Source organism: Rhinatrema bivittatum, chromosome 5 (assembly GCF_901001135.1).
Source record: "Rhinatrema bivittatum chromosome 5, aRhiBiv1.1, whole genome shotgun sequence".
Lineage (NCBI taxonomy): Eukaryota > Metazoa > Chordata > Amphibia > Gymnophiona > Rhinatrematidae > Rhinatrema > Rhinatrema bivittatum.
Genome location: NC_042619.1, coordinates 267,683,952 through 267,705,907, shown reverse-complemented (window position 1 = coordinate 267,705,907; position 21,956 = coordinate 267,683,952). Strand labels below are relative to the sequence as shown.

Sequence of the window (21,956 nt, the reverse complement as noted above, 5' to 3'; positions counted from 1 at the left end):
ATTCCTGTACATGTTCAGAGCTGAAAATCTCTAGCTAGGAGAGCAGTGTTTGGTGCTGCCAGATGTTACATGCATGTAACAGCTATTTCAGCCTGCTTATTTACAAAATATGGAGCCTCTCCCCCAAAAAATCTATCAGCCACCCACCCACCAGGGGAAGCAAGGAGTGGACTCTCGTACCTTCCTTTCTCCCCTGTAAGGCCCCCCCCCCGCGCTTCTGTCTCAAAACCCTTTCTGGGAATACCAATGCTATTCTCACTGGGGTCCTTTCCTTTGTCCTGTATTGACTAGGTTCCTTAGCCCGTCCTTTAAAAGATCTCAAAGTGCTCCTACTTCTATTCTCCAACAGCCTCTAGGAATTACACTACATCAGATTCTACACTAGTTTTTCTAGCTCCTCACTGAACAGCAGGTATCCCTTAAAGGGAAGCCTGCTTAAGCCTAACTAGATGAATTGGATGAGCAGTCTCAGCCATAGAAATCTGACCAATGTTGCCACCTGCTTCGATGAAGTCCTAATTAAATCATACAGGATGTCAGCTACAAAGATTGCTCTTGACCAACTTGGTAGTTTCCTCAGGCTCCTCTGTTTCCAGTCCAAATACCCACCTCACCATGCCCTGGCTACATATCCCCCCTAAACTGCTGCTTGCAAGGAGAGATAGGAAAATTGCTTACCTGCTAATTTTCGTTCCTGGAATACCTCAGATCAGTCCAGACAAGTGGGATGTACCCAAGCTCCTCTAACCTGCAGAGTGCTCCTCTAACCTGCAGAGTGCAGTACACTCTCGAAGGAGTCTTCCTCTACGGCCCTGACATCCAAATGGTAATGCCTGGTAAAAATGTGCAAAGAGGACCAAGCTGCTGCTCGACAAATCTCCTGTGGCAAAACTGACACTCCGCCCAGGAGTGTGCCTGTGCCCTAGTAGATTATACGTGCAATCCCTCAGGGATCGACCGACCATTACTAATATAAGCCGAAACTATTGTCTCCTTCAACTAACGAGCAATCGTACTTTTATCTGCTTTGCAATCCCTTCTTTGGTCCACTGAACACAAAAAGATGGTCCGAGCACCGAAATCCATTGGTCACCTTGAGATATCTGAGGACAACCTGATGCATATCCAAAAGATGAAGCTCCCTCGCATGGAGAGAAATCGGGTGTCGGGTGAGAAAACCCCGGCAGCTCCACCATCTAGATAAGATGAAAACAACACTACCTTGGGCAAAAAAGAAGGAACTGCCCGCGAGACCACCCTCATCTGAAGTTTGCAAAAAGGTTTCTTTGCACGATAAGGCTTGGCGCTCAGAAATCCGTGTCGCCAAGCAAATCACCACCAGGAACACCACCTTCAGGGTAAGATCCTTCAAAGTAGCCCTTCAAAGGGAGGATCACTCAGTACTTGCAGGACAAAGTTAAGATTCCAGGATGGACAAAGTCTACGGACTGGAGGATGCAAATGCTTTGTTCCTTTCAGAAAAACACACTACGTTCGGCTGGGATGCTAAGGGTCTTACCTGCAATCTCCCTCTGAAACAACCCAAGGCTGCCACCTGGATTCAAGAGAATTACAGGCCAAACCCTTTGACAAGCTCTCTTGCAAAAAGGCCAAGACCTGGGCGACGTTCACCTGCAAAGGATCAGCGTCATGGATCCCATACCAGGACTGCAACACTCTCCAGACTGATATATGCCAAAGAAGTGGAGGATTTTCTAGCCTGAAGAAGAGTAGTAATCACCGGCTCAGAATATCCTTTCAGGTGGAAACGTCACCTCTCGAAAGCCAAACAGAAGCAACCCATCTGCTCTGACAAGATAGGTCTCTGACATAGCACTCCCCTCAGGTGGCTTAACCAAACGGGTCTGGTCTACTGCTAGCTGAACCAGATCTGCAAACCACGGACAGTGCAGCCACTCCAACGCTACCAGGATCACTCGTCCCTGATGCCGCTCAATGAGACACAACATGCGACCTATGAGCTGCCATGGAGGAAAGACAGTAGGAGCCTTTCTGGCCACAGCTGAACTAGGGCATTGATCCCTGCGGAGCCAAACTCCCTTTGGTGGCCGAAAACTTGGTCGCCTTGGCATTCTTCCTCGTTGCCATGAGACTGAACTGGTGTTTGCCGCACCTGCATCAAATGAGCGGAAAGGCCTCCGCTGATCGCTCCCATTCTCCCAGGTCCAGCTGTTGTCTGCTGAGATAATCCACCTGCACATTGTCCACATCACCATGTGGGAGGCTGCAAGTGTTGCTAGATGAAGTTCTGCCCAGGCAAAGAATTTGTGAAACTTTTGAGCCACCAAGCAAAAGGAATGCCCTCAGAGGTCCACGCAGCCCCTCCAACACTGTTTACCCCTTCATTGTCTGAATCCTCCTGAGCAGACTTAATCCCCAGCTCCTCCAGAACCTGAGAGATGAGAGGCCACAATTCTTCCTTACAGAATAACCTGACCACTCTTGGGTCAACCCCTTCTGCCAGAGGGACTTTAACTGCATCCGGGTCCCCCAGCGGATCAGTCACTGGATCCACACTCTGACCAGAGCCCTGGTCCACCTGCGGGTCCTGCAGAGTGCCACCCTGTGGATCAGCACCATCAGAATCCTCTGAGGAAAAATCCTCCCCTCGCGATCGAGCCAGACCCAACAGAAGAAAAATGCCCTTCGTCCTGGGAGGCACCTCAGCCTGAGCCTTCTTAGCCTTGCCTCGGATTGTCTGAAAAGCTGACCTTTTCGCCGCCAGCTCCTGCCTGGCGAGATAGGCGTCATGTATTAATAAAACAAAATCCGCAGCCGGTGATTACTGATCTGTGGTATTCCATGGGCACCGGAACCTCCCCTGCATCTGCTGGCACATCTCCCCCCCCCCCCCTCCAGGCTGATGCACAGGAGAAAGTGGGAGAGAGGAGTTCCTGCCTTCCCCATCCATGTCAGGGATCCTGCCATGAGGAGTTAAAATGACCGTCTTTCACCCCCCCCCCCCAGGGCCTCCTGCATAGGATCTGCAGCACATGTGCAGCAACCGCCCCCTGATCCTTTTGCCAAGGTTCCCTCGCCTCCAGAGACACAGGCAGGGCAGAGAAGGGCTGCACTGAGGCAAGAGCGCCTCCCCCCCGCAGGCCCGACAGGCTTTCCCACACTTAGCGGAAGACGTTATTGCATGCGACGCAGCTTGCAGCTAAAAATAATCCCAAGCAGGAGAAAAAGCCGCTGCCATTGTTCCAGCTTCGGGTGCAGAAAAAAAAGCCCCAGCTGCGGGTTTCCTTCTCACCCCGACAGCAAAAAAATAAAAAGGCCTCACAGCTTCTGAGTTTTGGGTTGGCTTGCTGAGCCACTCAGAACAGTAAAAGCAAATGAAAATACAACTTTCCTGTTTCTGGAAGGTCCAGGACACAGCCTGTGTGGGGGAGCAAGGGAACCAAGACCCCTGGCTTTCCTTCCCCCTGGAATCAAGGGTCAAGTCTGGCCAGGGATTTCTACCCCCCCCCCCCCCCCCCCCCCCACTGCTCAACCAGAGGGATGGCCCACGAAGGAACCTAACACCTCCTGGAGCTCTATCTTCTCTCTAATCCTAAACTAATTTATTTTAACTAACAGACTGCAGGTTTGCACCTGTACCATCTGCTGGAGACAAAAATACCAAAAGACTGCAGGTGGCACTCTCGGATATGTAGCAGTGCCTCAATCTGCTGGTGGGGATATAGAAACCCACTTGTCTGGACTGATCTGGGGCATGAACAGGAATGGTAGTTTCATAGGACTTCTTTAATTATTATTCAATCTTACAGTCCTGCAAATCTGATATCAGAGCCTCTTTCCACCAGCATGGTTGTTTTGTTACTGCTGCTACTGGGTTTTTTTTGCAATCCCAGAGCAGCCCTTACCAGCTGGAGGCAAAGAATTACTGAGCAAGTTATCCTGCTATTCTAGAATAGATAGACTCAGATGACATCAGAAAAGGAAACTGTTCTCTGCCTCCATCTGCTGGTGCAAGAGGAACCAACTTGTCTGGACAGATGAAGAGGCATTTTTGTTTGAGATTTTCTGGCTTTAAAACATGACTGTTACCCTCTTTCAGTATCACACACATCAGATGGAAAGAAACAAATAACAGGGGAGGCAGAAAGGTTGACAGCCAAGCCTTGATTCGTTTATGGGGCCACGTCTGGGACAAAGCTCGTTATGCAAACTACTGGACAAAGGGTTTGGCTGGGAATGTGAAAGAGATTTTATTTTATTTATTTATTTAAGGTTTTTTTATACCGGCATTCAAGAACTCGTTCACATCATGTCGGTTTACAGAAAACAGGGGTGCGAAAAATACAACCAAAAACATAAATAAACGTGATGAAGAGATGCAGTTACAATTAACAAGGGCTAATGAACTGGGATTGTAAGAAATAAAGAGAGACAGAGGAGGTTAATTATATACAAGTGTACAATATAAATATGGTTGCAATGGAGGCAGTGCATGCAAATCTACACATGCATATTCATTGTGGATGGCCCAAAAACCCAAATGGCTGACTTGTGGACTTATGCTTTGGACTATCAGGATCTCTGGGCTCTGGTCTGCAAAATTCAGATATTTGCAATAAACATGCTTAAGAGCAGAGTCCTGAGGGCCAAAACTAAATATCTTATAGCAGCATGAGAAAAACACACAGTTCAGAAATTTTGCAGAATTGATGTTAATGCTTTTTGTTTACAAAAGTAAAAAAAAGTCTGGTTCTGGTTTTGTAAGATTGGTTTAGTTTAATAAAAATATACATAGCTTATAGCTATTACAGCTCAAAAGTATTTGAAAATGTTCAGTTAAAAAGAGTTCCATACACAGTGAAAACAGATGTAATAAGCTGAATACATTTTAGTTTCAGTTGTCAGCAATTAAGTCACCAGTTGGGGTGGAAAACCTCATGAATTTTCCCCAGTCTAATGAATTTTTATTCCAGTTATGGTCCCTCCCACACCCTCTTGCTAACATTGAAATTTTAGGTCAAGTTTCACACTGGGGATCAATAGATTGTCTTTGTTGCTTATTGCTGAATAACTCAAAAGGTTCTGCCACTAAGTCAGCACTGTTCAAATATTATTTATGTTTTATTTATTTTTAACTTTTATATACCGAAGTTCCTATATGTGATACAGATCACCCCGGTTTACAAGAAACTACAACTTCGCTCGAAGGCAGTACATGAAACAAGTGAATACAAGAGCTGATACAGCTAACATATAAAAAACAAGTGAATGCAAGAACTGTTACACGGAACTTAAAACTGAACAGTATAAGATATGATACGGTCCAAAGGACTGGGAACTTGATGGGAGAGATTATACAAATGATGCTGGTACAGGTTACGTAAATAGGATTATAGTATGTACAATTACAAAGGAGGAGTGTACATAAGGAACTGAGTAAGACTTGTTAAACCAAGGTCCAAAGATGAGTGTGAGTAAAATGCGGACAAGGCAAGACTGGTTTTAAGCCCAGGTCACCAAGCTCATATTAAACCCAGGTCAAGGTTAGGTGTCCGGGAAGGCTTGGATGAAAAGTCAAGTTTTTAGTTTTTTCTTGAAAGCCGAGGGGGCATGTTTCAAGTCGTAGGTCCCGGGGGGAGCGAGTTCCAGTGATGGGAACCTGCTGTAGATAGGGCCCGCTTCCTTAGTGCTGTTTTCGCTGGGGGGGGGGGGGGGCATGGGGCATGCAGTGTGCCTTTCTATGCGCTTCTGATTGGTCTGGAAGAGGTGTGTGGCTTCAATTGATTGCTTAATTTGAGGGGAATGAGGTCGTGTGTCGCTTTGTGTATAATTGTGAGAACTTTAAAGAGGATCCTGTATTTGATGGGCAGCCAATGTAGGGAACGGAGGGTGGGGGTGATATGTTCTTTTATTGGAGATGGTGAGGATTCTGAACCATCTGAAGAGGTTTGATGGTGTTGGCGGGGAATCCGAGCAATAGGGAGTTTACAATAATCGATCTTAGATAGAATGATGGATTGTAGCACCAGACGGAAGTCATTGAAGTGAAGGAGTGGTTTTAGCTTTCTGAGGACTTGCAGTAAGAATTGCATTCTTAACCAAATCTTTTAAAGTTCTGAGTGCTGCTTGGTTTAAACACTCACCTGTATTTTCTCTTCTGAGACACATTGATGGCATAAGCATTGACAGAGCCATCCACTTTCTTCCCCTAAAAAATAAATACATACAATTTCTTCCAGACCATCTGTTTGCACTTGAATACTGAAATATAAATATCAGTGTTTTTCCTAGCACCTCTAATTCTCATAAAAGGTACTGGATTGACAGTGGAAATGTAGTCTATTTATAAGTAAAGCAAGGATAGTATCAGGACAAACTCACATTGCTCAGCAGATCTGTTTCAGGTCTGCATTGGAGGGACCACCTCCTGGGGTCAGAGAGCAATTCAGTCCCAGGCCCAATAAGTCCTTAGCTTTTCTGCTACGGCTTTTGGTAAGCATGCATGTTCAGTGCGCCAGTGTCAGTCAAAGCTTTGTAGAAACTTTGACAAAAGTTTTCCGTACAGGGCTCCATCCTGTGATGTCACCCATATGTGAGGACTAACATCCTGCTGTCCTGTGAGAACACCTGTTACAGGTAAGCAACACTTGCTATGTGCTCCTACCATGTGACAGGGGCCGACCAATGGCACCGGTAGCCCCTGTGATATAGTAAGGGCAAAGGCTATGGTCGCCATTTTGAATACTCGCAGCCGACGGCCAGAGTGAAGGAGATTGCTCCGGACCCCCCCGCTGGACCACCAGGGACTTTTGGCAAGTCTTGGGGGTGGGGGGGGGGGCGGATTGTAGTTAATTAAATTTAAAGGGTTGGGATGGGCAATGGGGTAAAAAAATAACCCATTGGTTGTAGTTTTTGGGGGTTTTTTAATATTCGCTCCATAAGACGCACACTTTTGGGGGAAAAAAAGTGCGTCTTATGGAGCGAAAAATACGGTACTTAGGGACTGCAGGTGGCACTGTCCGTGACACTTGCTTCCCTGCCAGCAGATGAAGAAAGAACCCAGGAGTCTGGACTGATCTGGGGTATAAATAGGAAGGGCATTTTGGTCTTTATCTGCCATCATTTACTATATTACTATGTTTTACTAGAAGGTTACATTTAAAAAAAGTATAAGCAAACAATTTGAACACAGCACAGAAAAATAAACAGCCCTATCCATAGAAAGGTAAATCCCTTTACCTTGGTGCTGTCAAAGGAGCCAAACCCCATCGTTTTCATCATCTCAATTTCTTCCTCTGTTTTTCCTTCCATATCCTCTTCTAGAAGGGAATAAAATACATGGAAGATTAAACACAAGAGGAAAAAGCGAAGTCAGATGCACATATGAATAGAGAATATTTTTCCCCCTTTATAAGGGGAAACATCCCCATCTCCTTTGTCTCCCTCTCAAAAAGAAATGCTACAAATATTCGTGTACATTACCCAAACTCTGCCAAGTTCCTCCCAAAAGGTTTTTGTCATTTCTAATTTGAATTATCCATATCCCAGAAAACAAAGGCATACAAGATAAAATTTTGAGTTAACCTACTTTCAAGGCCATTTGACATTGATTCATTACTTTCAGGCCTACTTTTGGATAAGTGTCAAAACAGGAAATCATAACCCCCAAGCCTGGAGAAATAAACATAGAAATGACAGCAGAAAAGGACCAAATGATCCCCCCAGTCTGCCCAGCAAGCTTTGCCAGTATCTGCTGCACTGTGCAGGTTACCCCATGCTTCTCAGTTTACCACAGCGTAAAAGTCAGGGCCCCCGGATGCTTTTTGAATCCATTTTCCCTTAACTGTTGCTTTCACAGCAGAGAGCAACGTTGGAGTTGCATCAAAAGTATCATGCTTAGTGATTATGAGTAGTAAGTGGTGCATCGGCTAGCTACCCTCCATGTTATTTGTTCCCCAAACTGTAAAAGTCAGGGCCCTTGTTGGTTGCTGTCTGAGTCCAATGCCCCTTTTCTCACTGCTGTTAAAGCAGAGAGCAATGATGGAGTTGCATTAACAGTATCAAGGCTTAATTGTTAAGGGTAGCAACTGCCACATCATCAAGTTACCCCCCCCCCCCCCCCCCCCCCCTGTTATTCCCATGCACTCTTATTTCCAGCTTCTAGCCTTGAGGGATCCACAGTGTTTATCCCATGCCCCTTTGAATTCCTTAACAGGTTTTGTATTCACCACCTCTTCCGGAAGGGCATTCCAGGCATTCACCACCCTCTCCATGAAGAAATATTTCCTGACATTGGTCCTGAGTCGTCATCCCTGGAGTTTCATTTCATGACCCCTAGTTCTATTGATTTCTTTCCAGCGGAAAAGGTTTGACAAATGTGCATCATTAAAACCTTTCAGATATCTGAAGGTCTGTATCATATCTTCCCTGCACCTCCTTTTTTCCAGGGTTTACATATTCAGATCCTTCAGCCTCTCCTCATAAGTCTTCCAATGCTGACCCCTCACCATTTTGGTTACTCTTCTTTGGACTGCCTCTATCCTGAATTTATCCTTTTTGAGATATGGGCCCCAGTACTGAACACAGTACTACGGGGAGAGGCCTCACCAAGGACTTGGACAAGGGCATTATCACCTCTTTTTTCTTACTGTTATTTCTCTCTATGCAGCCCAGCATTCTTCTGGCTTTAGCTATTGCCTTGTCACATTGCTTTGCTATCTTCAGATCAGACACTATCACACCAAGGTCCCAATCCGTGTGTATTAGTCTTTCACCGCCCATCACATATTACACTTTTGGATTGCTGCACCCCAGGTGCATGACTCTGCACTTCTTGGCGTTGAATCCCAGCTGCCAGATCTTTGACCATTCTTCAAGTTCTCTTAAATCACTTTTCATTCTCTCTGCTCCTTCAGAAGTATCCACTCTGTTGCAGATCTTAGTATCATCTGCAAATAGACAAACTTTACCTTCTATCCCTTCCATCAGGTCGCTCAAAGATATTGAACAGAACCGGTCCCAAAACAGATCCCTGAAGCACTCCACTTCACCGTTCTTTCTTCAGAGTAAGTTCCATTTACCATTACTCACTGTCTCCTGTTAGACAACCAGTTTGCAATTCATGCTACTACTTTGGAACACACTCCCAAGCTTCTCATTTTGTTTGAGTCTATGTGGGACCGTATCAAAAGCTTTACTAAAATCCAAGTAAACCACATTGAGTGCTCTTCCCTGATCCAATTCTCTAGTCACCCAATTAAAAAAAAAATTATCAGATTTGTCTGAAAGAACCTTCACCTAGTGAATCCATGCTGCCTCTCTACTAACAAATCTACAATAAAAGATTAAAAAGCTGTAATGTAATTTGTTATAGCAAGAAGCTGCTACATTTGAAAAATTGAAAGTAATTTATAAAGTCATCTGATAATTACATTGGGCTTAAAAAATAAAAGGAGGGGTGGCCAGAGCAAATGGCTCATATGAATTGCTTTACACTGTGAAATACTTACCCTAACACTGCAACATATGAAAGTGGAATAAAATATTTAGAATATTCTCTGTGCAAAACTCATTAGTGCAAGACCAACACACAGACAAAACTAATGCAACCAAAATTGGTGTTTTAAGTAAAAATAAAAAACAAACCAAAAACTGTCTGAAGTTTGCACTGCTGTCTCATCTGTCACAATAAGCCCACCACCATTACATACAGAAACTTCTGCATGAGACTGCAATGCTCAATAGACAAAGCCAAATCTTAGTTATCTTACCAGTTATTTGCCTCTCCTTGGTAGTCCCACTGCTTTTAGAATCCTTGTGATCTTTCTTGTCATCATCACGCCTCTCCTTCTGTCTTGTAGGAGAATTGGAAGAAGATCTGTGCCTTCTGGGCGACCTACAATCTTAAACAAGTTAGCAGTAAAGAAGAACAAAATATCCTTTCTGCAGCAAGTTTCACTTGTGAACCACTGAATTGCAAGAACCAGGGCACAAAATTTGAGCTTAATTCTAACCACAAATTTCCAGAAAACTGATAAACCAGAGTTAAAACCATAGAAGGAAACATTCATTTACTCATTTTGTGGCTGCACTACCATTAGAGAGAAATGCTAAGGGCCTGCCCAGTGACTTAGCAGCCTACTGCCATGAGGCCAACCTGGGGGTCATAAATGCCATACCGGGTCAGATCAAAGATCTATCAAGCTCAGGATCCTCGCTGACAGTGCTCATGCCGGCAGGATTCCAAAGAATAGATTCAATTCTTCTTACTCATAACCAAGGATAAATAGTGGCTTTTCCCCAAGTTGCATGGCTAATGGATTTTTCCTCCATGAATTTATCCAAACCCTTTTTAAATTCAGCTATGCTAACTGCTTTCACCACATCCTCTGGCAATAAATTCCACAGTTTAACTGTATGCTGAATAAAATTCCCAGGGTCAAGCCTTCTGCGTCTTAGGTTGATCAGATTAGGGAGTGTTCAGAAGCAACATTCACAGACACTTGGGGGATGGGAGAGAAGGGGAAAAGTCAGTCATCATGCAATGGCAACTGCCATTTAGGGACCATGATACTAGGGCTCCTTCCTGAACCCTAGAATATTTGCTCTGGGCAAGGCCTGTCACTACAATGACTGGGCTAATTAAGCTAGGAAGGGATATAAAATAGGGGGGAAAAAGTTCTTTATAGAACTGTGAACGAAGACTTATGGCATTTGATACCAGACCTGGTTCTAACTGCGCTGAGGAGCAGAAGTAAACTGTTAGACAGCTCCCTCAGCGACCCCCAAAAAACAAGATTTTAAAAATATAACTGATTTTATTAAATTAAGAAAATTCTCAGATTATTTAAAATACCCGTTTACCATTACATGCTACTCCAAGCATTGTGCTGTGCCCCTAAAATTCAATGATTTGCTACATTTACTAAAAAGGTTGATGCTATGCAATATACCACCAGCCCCTCTCACCTTGATCGCCGTCTATGAGGTGATCGGGAACGGCTTCTCCTCCTCTCTCTCTCTCGAGATCTCGACCGCTCTCGCCGTCTTCTCTCCCTTTCCCTAGAAGTGGAACGAGATCTTCGGCGCTCTTTAAAATTAATAAAATTGAAAAAAAATATTAAAATCCTAATAAAAAACACAAACATTTTGAAATCTTACTTGTTTTTGTGAGAATACAGGACAAGAACTTTTTACTGTGGCTATACATCATGCATATTTATTTATTTATTTTGAATGTAAAGTTTTATTGACAAAAATATCAACACAGTGTTATACAAAGAAAACATGTGGGTCAATAAGTTTATCATAGAATAAACCCCCTGTAATCCCTCCTCCCCACCCCATCTCTTGCTTAAACAGGTATATCATAAAACGGATACAGAATAGTAACTTCAAGGTGGAAAGTAGGCAGATTGTACAAAGAAGCATGACTATAGCATACAATACAAGGTGTAAAGCCTTGTATTGTATGCTATACATGGTTCATAATAAATCTCATGAGGTAACAAAGATGGCTCTGGGTGTTTATTTCTACTTGTCCATGTTTGAGCACGTTCAAAAAGGTTCATAAGAGAGGGATAAGATAAAAATAAAAAGAGTAAACAGGCATCTTATGTGCTCCCTGGAATAGATTGAGAGGCAAGCCACTTAATAAAGGGTTCCCAAGAATGGCAAAGAGCAGGCATCTGATCTCGACGAAAGGCAGTGAGGTGGGCCATCCTATAGCACAAATGAAGTCTATGGATCACAGCAGGCAAAGATGGTAGGTGAGGCAGTTTCCATGCTTTGGCAAGTTCACAACGAGCTGCAATATAGACTTGTGATATAAAGGATTGTATAGGCTTAGTCAAATCCTGACTGGGAAGGAGATGCAACACTTGGGTAGAGTGCAGGGGAATATCCATATCAGTAAGGACCCGCAGCCATTTTTGCAGGTTGTCCCAGAAAGAAAGCACTAAAGGGCATATCCACCATATATGAAGATATGTGCCCACTTGCCCGCAATTCCTCCAACATTGATCAGAAACATGAGGGTACATAGCATGCAGCCGAACCGGAGTCAAGTGCCACTGATACAATAACTTATAACAGTGCTCTTGGATTGCGGATGAAATTGAGCTTTTAGCTGTTTGCTGAAACACAATATCCCAGTTATCCTCAGTTAATACATCCAAGGTCAACAGTCCATGCCCGCATATGGGAAAATAGATAAGGGGATTGTGTGTTCAAAAGGGTATAGAGCTTGGAGATGACCCCTGTAACCTTATCAGCAATCGCACAATATGTCTCAAAGAGAGTTAGTGGGGGGGGGACCACCTGGGTAACTGATAAATTGTGCAGGAAATGCCGAACCTGAGCCATCCCCAGGAAGTTCTTAAATCCCCTCCAAATCTATCCTGGAGATCCTGAGGCAACATTAAGTTGCCCTTTTTCCAAAAATGACAAACACTAACTATACCCTGGGTCATCCATTTGTGGAATAGATGGGACATGAGGCCTGCTGGGAAACTTGTGTTATGGAAAAGGTAAGTTGATTGGTGATAGAGAAAAGAACCCACCATGTTAGCCTTCCAGTGAGACCAAATGGCAAGTGTGGCCTGTAGAGCAACTGGTGTGAAATCGAGAGGTCTCCAGGTATGCTTTTGGTTGCCAGAATAAAGCTTGTAGTGGCATTACCCCAATCATTGTCTGCTCTAAACGTACCCATTTCTTTAGGTCATATGTATGATAAGTATCAACAATCACCCTCATGTGCGCCGCCCCGTGATACCAGGCAAGATTCGGGATCCCCCTACCCCCATTCTTACAAGGGAGGAAGAGAACAGCACGCGCAACCCTAGGTGGCCGTCTGTTCCAGATGTAATCAAAAAACTTCTTTTGCCAGACTAAGTATCGCTTTCAGAACTGGTACTGGCAAAGTAGAAAACAAATATAACAAACGAGGGAGAACATTAATTTTTAAAATAGCTATTTGACCCATTCCACCACAGCAGGGTATAATTATGATCAAAAAGCTCCATCAGTTTAGCCCCTATCTGTACCCCCAAATATTTAACAGATTGTTTTGCCCAGCGAAAAGCAAATGCTGCAGACATGCGATCCACTTCTAGCAAGGGCAGAGTAAGATTTAACAATTCAGACTTGTCATGATTGACTCGGAACCCAGCCACTTTATGAAAGGCCTCTAGCTCTCCCACTACTGCTGTTAAAGAATCATAGGGATTAGTCAAGGTAAAAAGGACATCATCCGCAAAAAGAGATATTTTACAATGTATACCTACAAGTTCCACACCAGTTACTCCAGAGGATTGATGCACTTTGGAGGCCAAGGGCTCTAGGAAGAGGGCAAACAACATAGGTGAGAGTAGACATCCTTGCCTAGTACCTCTCTGAATATCAAAGCAGGAACTATAGCCTCCATTCACCTTCACGCGAGCCTTCAGGGAGTCAGAGTGCCCACACCCAGTGTTGGAAATATTGGCCAAATCCCATTTTTTGTAAGACATAGAAGAGAAAAGGCCAATGAACAAAGTCAAAGGCATTTTCAGCATCAATAGCTAACAGCACTGAGGGAATCTGTTTGCCCTGTACCCAATCAATGATATCAATGACCTTCCGAATATTATCACTAGCCATCCTAGATGGGACAAAGCCAACATGATTATGAATCAAGCCTGGCAGAATAGACTTTAGGAGCTCAGCTAAAACTTGCGCTAAAATCTTAAGGTCAAGATTTATCAAAGATTTCGGTCAGTAGGATCCGCAAAGCTCAGGATCCCACCCGGGCTTGGCTAAAACGGTGATACCTGCCACATTAGCATGGGTTGCCAAACCTACAGGATCCTTCAGTGAATTGAACATTTCCATCAGAGGGCCAACTAGAGTGGACGCTAGTTTTTTTTTATAGTAGGCCCCTGGGGGACCGTCAAGTCCCGCTGCCTTCCCGGCCTTCAGCACTTTAATAGCATATTGGACTTCCATGTCTGTTATGGGCTCATCCAACCGAGCTTGCTGGTCTATCGTCAGATTTGGTAAGACAACCCGCGCCAAATAGCTATCAATATCCCCATCCCTTATAGTTCGGTCCAATCCATAGAGATCTGAGTAAAACTCAAAGCATTGGCGTTTATCAGAGGTCGTAGAAACCTTACCGCTAGCACCTTTAATTTGAGCTATGTTATTTTGGGCTAAGACTTTAAGGCGACTAGCCAGAAGGTGGCCCGCCTTATTGCCTTCTTCATAAACTGTTGCTTCGTAATCTCTAAGGCTAAAGCGGTAGTGTCTGCATCTAGAGTATGTAACTCCGCCCTAGCCTTTTCTAGCTGCTGATAGACATTGGGGCACTGTGTAGCCTGGTGCTGACTAGAGAGTCGGGCAATGGAGGCATGCACTAAAGCTCTCTTTTGCCCTTTCTGCTTTTTGCAGTAGGTAGCTTGCAAAATAAGCAGCCCCCTGGCTACAGCTTTAGAGCATTCCCACACCAATGGAGGCGAACATTCTGGAGATGTATTCAAATGAAAGTAGGACTGCAGTCAGTTCTCCAGACTTTTCAAGAAAGCCTTGTCAGTTAATAAGGACTCGTTCAATCACCAGAATCTTTTCCCCAGATGAGATGTAGTAACTAATTGCTAGATTGATGGGCGCATGATCCGTCCAGGTGATTGGGTCCATCCCTGCTTCCACTACCCTATTCTGCACCTGGGAGTCAACTACAAAAAAAAATAAAAATCGATCCTGGAATAGGAGTGATAGACAGGGGAATAATACGTGTATGAACGGGAAGCGGGGAATCTGAGCCGCCAATCATCATGGAGATTCCATCTGTCCAGCAAGGATTTCAGGGAGGACCTAGCAGTTCTGGAAGCATAGGATACCTGGGCAGAATTATCAATAGTGGGGTTAATAGTGATATTGAAATCCCCTCCAAGTAGGATGGAACCAGCAGCATGTTGCAATAACAGATTGTCTAAGACCTTGAAAAAAGGACCTTGTCCCGTGTTCGGGGCATATATAGAAACCAGAGTCCAAACCTCATCGCCTGTGCGTATCTTAAGCAGAACATATCGCCCTTGGGGGTCAGCCAAAAATGAAAGGACCTCATGAGTGAAATCTTTGGCTAGCAGTGTACCTACCCCAGCATATTTGGAGTCTTTAGTACAGGCCACCAGAAACTTGAGGGAACTGCCTGTACGACAAGAGACGTTCATATCGCTTTCGTAAGTGGGTTTCCTGAACAAGCTCTATAGAAGCGCCGCTAGCTGCTAACTCCCGCTCCAAAAGCGAGCGCTTGTGTGGATGGTTGAGACCCTTAACATTAAGGGAAATAACTCATTATTCCAGCCATAAACATAGGTGAAAGGATCCACCACAAAAGGGAAGCCTACATTCCTCCAGATCCATAAAATACGTACCAAGAGATAAAATTGAATATATAAATACATAGAAGAGAACATCCCCCTTCCCCCCGCCCCCCAACCATCCATCAGATAGGATGGCCGGCACCATGGTTAGGGGTGAGACCCGTGCAAACAAAAACAGACTACCAGCAGTCTCTTCGCTCCTCAATCACCATTGTAAAGAAAGGAATGACAAGGCGAGCAGAAATCAGAAACAAAGCCCTGCAAAGGAGCTAATTTATCAATAGTGAAACCTGGTGGACTCCTCAGCTAGTCATCCTTGATCAGAAAGGGCCGCTCGCAAGTCCTCAGAGTGCCTCCAGAGCCTCCTGCCCCCCTTTCCAACTCTATGCCAACGTGATGGATCCACCAGTCGCTGAGCCTTCGGTGGGGGCTTAGCAGGAATGACATTGATGTTAAAGCCAACCTTTTCCAGAGCTGCCATGGTTTCGTTCTGCGTTTTGACTCTGTGCGTGGTTCCTTTTATTAAAAACTGTAATCCAAAGGGAAAAGTCCATCTATACCCGATGTTTTCCTTGCGAAGAAAAGCGGTGATTTCTCTCAGCTCAAACCGCTTCCAAAGCGTAGAGGAAGCTAAGTCTTGATAAATGGTGATTGAGTTACCTTCCCACATCCATACATTTTGCTTCTTCGCAGCGTCCAGGACAGTAGTTTTTTGGATAAAGCTGTGGAAGCATAACATTATATCTCACGGCTTAGCATCAGTTCTGGAGCCAAGAGCCCTATGCGCCCTTTCAAGCTCAATGTCCAGATTATGAGCAGCAGGATCCCCATCCGGTGTAATTCCTCCCAGTAATATAAAACGACATATCTGCACTGCCACTTCAGAAGCATTGATATAAGCAAGAGACTCCGGGACACCCCAGATACGAATATTGCATCTCCTGGTGCGATTTTCTAAGTCCTCCGGCTTATCTTCAAGCGCAGTAAACGCAGTATCCATGAGATCTTGTTTTTGACTGAGGATGTGAATGGCCTCTGCGTGACTTTCTGTCCGGAGGTCTACCTCATCCACCCGCTGCCCAAGCGCCGCGAAATCTTCCCGCAAATCCAAAATAGATGCCAGGAGTTCCTTTTTGTGAGATTTAAGGTCCACCCTAAATTCGACGAACCATCTCAGAGCTGCATGACAAGCGTGGGGGCCTCGAGTTCTGCGCGATCCGCACTACTGCAAGCATTACCAAAATTTACCTCTGGGCTCTCCAGTGCGGCCTGCTCAGGCCCATCAGCAGGGATGTCTGCTAGCTCCGCCGGTACTTTAGAGAAGGAAAACTGCTTTAAATCTGCAGTTTTCCTTTTTGCTGCCATCGTAGGTAAATCTAATGGTAAGATGCCTCTTCGCAGGTGAAATCGCGATGTTGCAGGCTGGTTTTTTAGGGTAGAAAATAGATCTGGGAGGGAGAGCTCGGGACTATGTGTCCATCTCCATTACAGGCAGAACAGCGCCCCATTTATTTATTTATTTATTTTTACGTCTTTCCCTTAGGGTGGAGATTTCATTTAAATAAAATGTTGGAAAATTATAATATTCTGTACCTGTCAAGTACTTAGTGAACAGACACAAACCTGTCATCCAACTGGTAAACTGTACTGCTGACTACACATGGATACTTAAAGTTGAAAAGAAAAAACTTGGGTGTCAGGGCACCTAAAATTCAGGACTGACACTTGCCGCCAGGTCCAGGCTGAGGAACTTCCTGGCTTAGTATCCCTAGTCCTAGCCTCCCACAATTGTGCAGCTGCAGAAGAAACCGCATAATTGACAACCTATCACAGAATCAATCTGAAACTTTCCAACCTCTTAATTCACTTTTCTGAAGAAAGTTACAGGGTGTCTGTCTTCAGCTTCAATTCCTGCTATAGCCCCTCCCCTCCTAAAGTTTGCAGGGAAGGGGGATAGGGTGTGAGGCTGAGGATGTAGCACAAAGAAGAGCTACTCTCCTTCCTAATGCAACCCCTTTCCTTCTGTTGTTCCCCCCCATCTTATTATCCTGACCAGAAGGAGAATAGGAAAGGAAGTAGTCAACCTGTCTTATCCCTCTGAAATCTCATATCAAACTAAAGATTATTTTGATATAATCCCCAGATAATGTATTGCCCCCTTTAGATCAGTGATTCTCAACCCAGTCCTCGGGTCACACCTAGTCTGTCAGGTTTTCAGGATACCCACAATGAATATGCTTGTGCTAGATTTGTGGGCACTATCTCCACTGAATGCAAATCATCTCATGCATATTCACTGTGAATATGCTGGAAGCCTGACTAGCTAGGTGTGTCCTGAGGACTGGGTTGAGAACTCCTAACTTTAGAAGAAAATGGTTCTCGCACTTGCATAGAAGGCCAATCATATACCAGTTACAAAGCCCAGGATGTGTTATTGGAAGTCTGCAACTGCTGGTGTTTTAGAGCTGGCAGAGAGGGCATTAGTTTCAATTCACAGAAACCTTGATGACTAGCACAACTGTTGACAGGTTTCAAACTTGTGTTAATTTACCCCCTTTTTATTCTTGCTACCATGTGCCCAATATATGCATACATTTTCTATGTAATTAACAGCATGACAAACTGCTGATGCTGAGAACATTTTTAGCATATACCCAACTATAATAAAGAGGAAAATAATAATAAAGAAGTTGCCCCACACCGGCATCACTGGTATGCATATTAAGCTCCAACCCTCTGTTATCCAATCCAATGTTTACCACAACATAGGGAAAATTAGTTCTGCCTCTCTAGCTTCATCCCTCTTGCTCTCTCCAATCCCCTCACTACTACCACACAGTACATAGGAGCTCTGTACTACCTCAAATCTCAATTATAAACTTCCTAAATTTCACAGTATTTCCCCAATCTGGGACAGGCTTTTACTACTAGTAAGCTCATATACTCAAAGACAAGGACTTTCTCAAGGAAAAATGAAGAAGATGGTTGCATTATTTCAATTTAAAACAAACACGACATTTCACAATTATAAATACCTTAGCTTGATAAATTGTTAATTTTTGTATTTGGCACTTTTTACTTATATATAGTTTTTGTTTAAAACAAACCATATGAACAGTTTTCTTTACAAAACTGATTTTTTTTGCAGTCAAGAGGTATGACTCTATGCAAATTTGCAAAAGAATTTTGAAAAATCTGCCAGATATTTCGTTAACTATTGCTGCAGAATACTGAAAATCTACTATATGAACTGGAGACTCTGACCATGCTACAGAAGGAAGGGGCTGAGGAAGGAGATACATTCAGGTCAATACTCTAAGGCCGCGGTAGAAAGAGTGCGGCAGTGCCGGGCGCACCCTCATTCCCCGCACGCACAGTTCTCTTCACATACCGCTCGATACTCTATTCAAATTGCTTGCAAATGCAAGCCGCATCCAACCCGTGCTCAACGCGCGTCCATGAAGCGAAACCCCTTTTACTGTATAGGCGGTATATTCAGCGCCTATACAGTATCCCAGGGTGCGCTGGTACCTGTCATTTCAAATGTCATTTCAAGTGACATTTGAAATGACAGGTACCAGGAAGTGGATGGTTCCCCCCCTCCCGAAGCAAGGCACAGGGCGAAAATTAAAACAAAAGGGAATAAAGTGTAAAAAAAAAAGTAAACTTACTGGCGGGAGCCGGCGGGCGCGCGTTCAATCAGGCGGCGGCAGGAGCCAGCGGGCGGGTGGGCGCCCATTCATCCAGGCGGCGGCGGCTGGAGCCGGCGGACGCCCGTTCATCCTGGCCGCGGCGGGAGCCAGCGGGGGGGGCGCGTGTTCGATCCAGGCGGCGGCAGGAGGGTGGGCATGCGTTTATCCCGGAGCCGGCGGGCGGGTGGGCGTGTATTCATCCAGGTGGAGGGAGCCGGCGGCGAAAGCAGCCTCCGGCAGCCCCCGCCGGCAGTGAATGAATGCGTGCCTGTGCGACCCGTGCGATTTCGGCGCGCCTGTGCGACCCGTGCGATTTCGGCGCTCAAGGCGACGTCAAGCGTCATGACATCACACCTTGAGCGCCGAAATCGAACGGGTCGCACAGGCGCGCATTCATTCAGGCGGAGGGAGCCGGAAAGCGGCCTCCGGCAGCCCCGGCCAGCAGTGAATGAATGCTCGCCTGTGCGACCCGTGCGATTTCGGCGCTCAAGGCGACGTCAAGCGTCATGACATCACACCTTGAGTGCCGAAATCGAACTGGTCGCACAGGCGCGTCGAAATCGCACGGGTCGCACAGGCGCGCATTCATTCAGGCGGAGGGAGCCGGAAAGCGGCCTCCGGCAGCCCCGGCCAGCAGTGAATGAATGCTCGCCTGTGCGACCCGTGCGATTTCGGCGCGCATGCGACCTGTGCGATTTCGGTGCTCAAGGCGACGTCAAGCGTCATGACATCACACCTTGAGTGCCGAAATCGAACTGGTCGCACAGGCGCGTCGAAATCGCACGGGTCGCACAGGCGCGCATTCATTCAGGCGGAGGGAGCCGGAAAGCGGCCTCCGGCAGCCCCGGCCGGCAGTGAATGAATGCGCGCCTGTGCAATTTCGGTGCGCCTATGCGACCCATTCGATTTTGGCGCTCAAGGTGTGACGTCACGACGCTTGACGTTGCCTTGAGCGCCGAAATCGCACGGGTCACACAGGCACGCATTCATTCACTGCCGGCGGGGGCTGCCGGAGGCCGCTTTCGCCGCCGGCTCCCTCCACCTGGATGAATGCGTGCCCGCCGGCTCCCGGATAAACGTGCGCCCACCCTCCCGCCGCCTGAATCGAACGCGCGCCCACCCGCCCGCCGCCTCCTGGATGAATGCACGCCCACCCGCCCGCCAGCTCCCGGATAAACGCGCGCCCACCCTCCCGCCGCGCCTGGATCGAACGCGCGCCCACCCGCCCGCCGGCTCCCACCGCCGCCGGCTCCCGGATAAACGCGCGCCCACCCTCCCGCTGCCTGGATCGAATGCGCGCCCGCCCGCCAGCTCCTGCCGCCGCCGCCTGGATGAACGGGCACCCGCCTCGATGACCGCCCACCCGCCCGTGTGGATGGGGGATTCGGAAAGTGACAAGGTATTTATATATATATATATATATATAACAACTTTAGCATTTTATGAGAACTGTAATTTTTTTTGTAAGCCGCTGTCAGCTCCCATACAGAACATGTGGGATGAAATAATTTTTTAAAGCAAATAACTAATGCAATCGGAGTTCCGTGCAGCATCGTTCATGCAAAAAGAAGGGCTGAATGCAGTTTGAAAGCGGGTTAGTATATATGGAGGTCGTCCATGGTGCAGGACTAACACCAGGTAGAGGGTAGGCGGTAAACTAACAGGCTAAGGACGCGGCAAAATAGCGGGTTACAAAGGAGATAATCGGAGCGCACATCACAGTATCGGGAGGGAATAGCTAATTCCTTCACTAAATAGCTAATTCGTTCATTTACATATGATATACATGCTGGTTGCGGAAAGGGTTATGCGTCGGTTTCAAGAAGCGCTAAGGACGAGTGAAACTGGAGACTGTATCGCAGGATCGCTTTACGTGTCCCAATTGTGCGCCCACAGCGAGTTGCAGACGAAGAATCTCCAACCGCACTTTACAGTATAGACCTGACAGAAAGGATGGAGAGGGGAAGGTGGAGAACAAGAGCAAAAAATAACAAGAAAAACATGAAAAAAAACCCCAAACTGAAAAATAAAGCTAAGAGAAGAAAGGGTTTTTTTTCCCTGCTTGTACTTAAATTTCCAAAATGTTTTTTCCACCCCTGAATATTTAGGTGCTGCCGTTTTATCCTTTCCTTCTATTTCACTATATCAGTTTGAATATATAATATAAAGAACCAGATTTCAGGAAGAGGACATCTCTTTGGCTTGCGCCGAGGCAATTCATTAGCTGTTTCTGCTGAATTGGGGAGATACCAGCAACATCTTATGTATTAGATTTATGTCCAGAGGCTTTCAGAACTGAAGCATAAATCTCCTCTGTGGGAATGTAATAATCCCACATAAAAAAAGATAGGGAGAAGAGGAATGTATCACCACTCTACTAGCCGGTGCCAAGGGAGAATGGAAAGCGATGGCGAGCTGGGCTAACGAGTCCTTCTACCACCAGATACATTACCCCGGCGCGCCACCGGCGGCGACCGACTCCGGCTGCGGCCCATCACCGCTCCAACTAGTGCTCCAGCGGCAAAAATACGCTCAACAACCGCTCCCGGCCTTAAACTCTTCTCTCATTGCGCAAGCGCGCTCACCCAGCACTTCCGGTCTGCGCGCTTGCGTAGGCGTGCTCACGGCCACACCCCCTTTGCAGTTCCGGTCCCTTTTCTACTTGTTCCGGTGGGGCAGAGTGTCATTCCTATAAAGGTTCTATCCTTTGCGGGTCACGTACTCCCCTAGGCGTAGGGTCTCATTAACTAAAGTTCACGTATTGCATAGAAATACTTCCCAGTTTTCTTTTAGAGGCAAACCTAATTATTTGGGTTTTCAGGCTATCTATACCGAATATGCATGAAATGATTTGCATACAGGGAGAAGGGGTTGCTTTATTTTATTTTTGCAGACGACGTGCAGATCTATATTCCATGCG

At 45.8% G+C, this 21,956-nt stretch overlaps 1 protein-coding gene across 1 annotated transcript in view; it reads right to left on the bottom strand.

The window, feature by feature from the left end:
• The window catches only part of SNRNP27 (small nuclear ribonucleoprotein U4/U6.U5 subunit 27), a 40,465-nt gene extending 18,820 nt beyond the window's left edge, over positions 1 to 21,645 (bottom strand). Inside the window, exons 1-5 of the mRNA XM_029603985.1 lie at positions 21,489 to 21,645; positions 10,951 to 11,071; positions 9,753 to 9,877; positions 7,222 to 7,301; positions 6,126 to 6,190 (exon numbers count right to left, since the gene is read on the bottom strand). Coding sequence (XP_029459845.1) covers positions 6,126 to 6,190; positions 7,222 to 7,301; positions 9,753 to 9,877; positions 10,951 to 11,071; positions 21,489 to 21,531 — 434 coding nt within the window. The 5' untranslated portion in view covers positions 21,532 to 21,645. The remainder of the gene's footprint in view (positions 1 to 6,125; positions 6,191 to 7,221; positions 7,302 to 9,752; positions 9,878 to 10,950; positions 11,072 to 21,488) is intronic.
• Between the last annotated feature and the right edge of the window lie 311 nt (positions 21,646 to 21,956).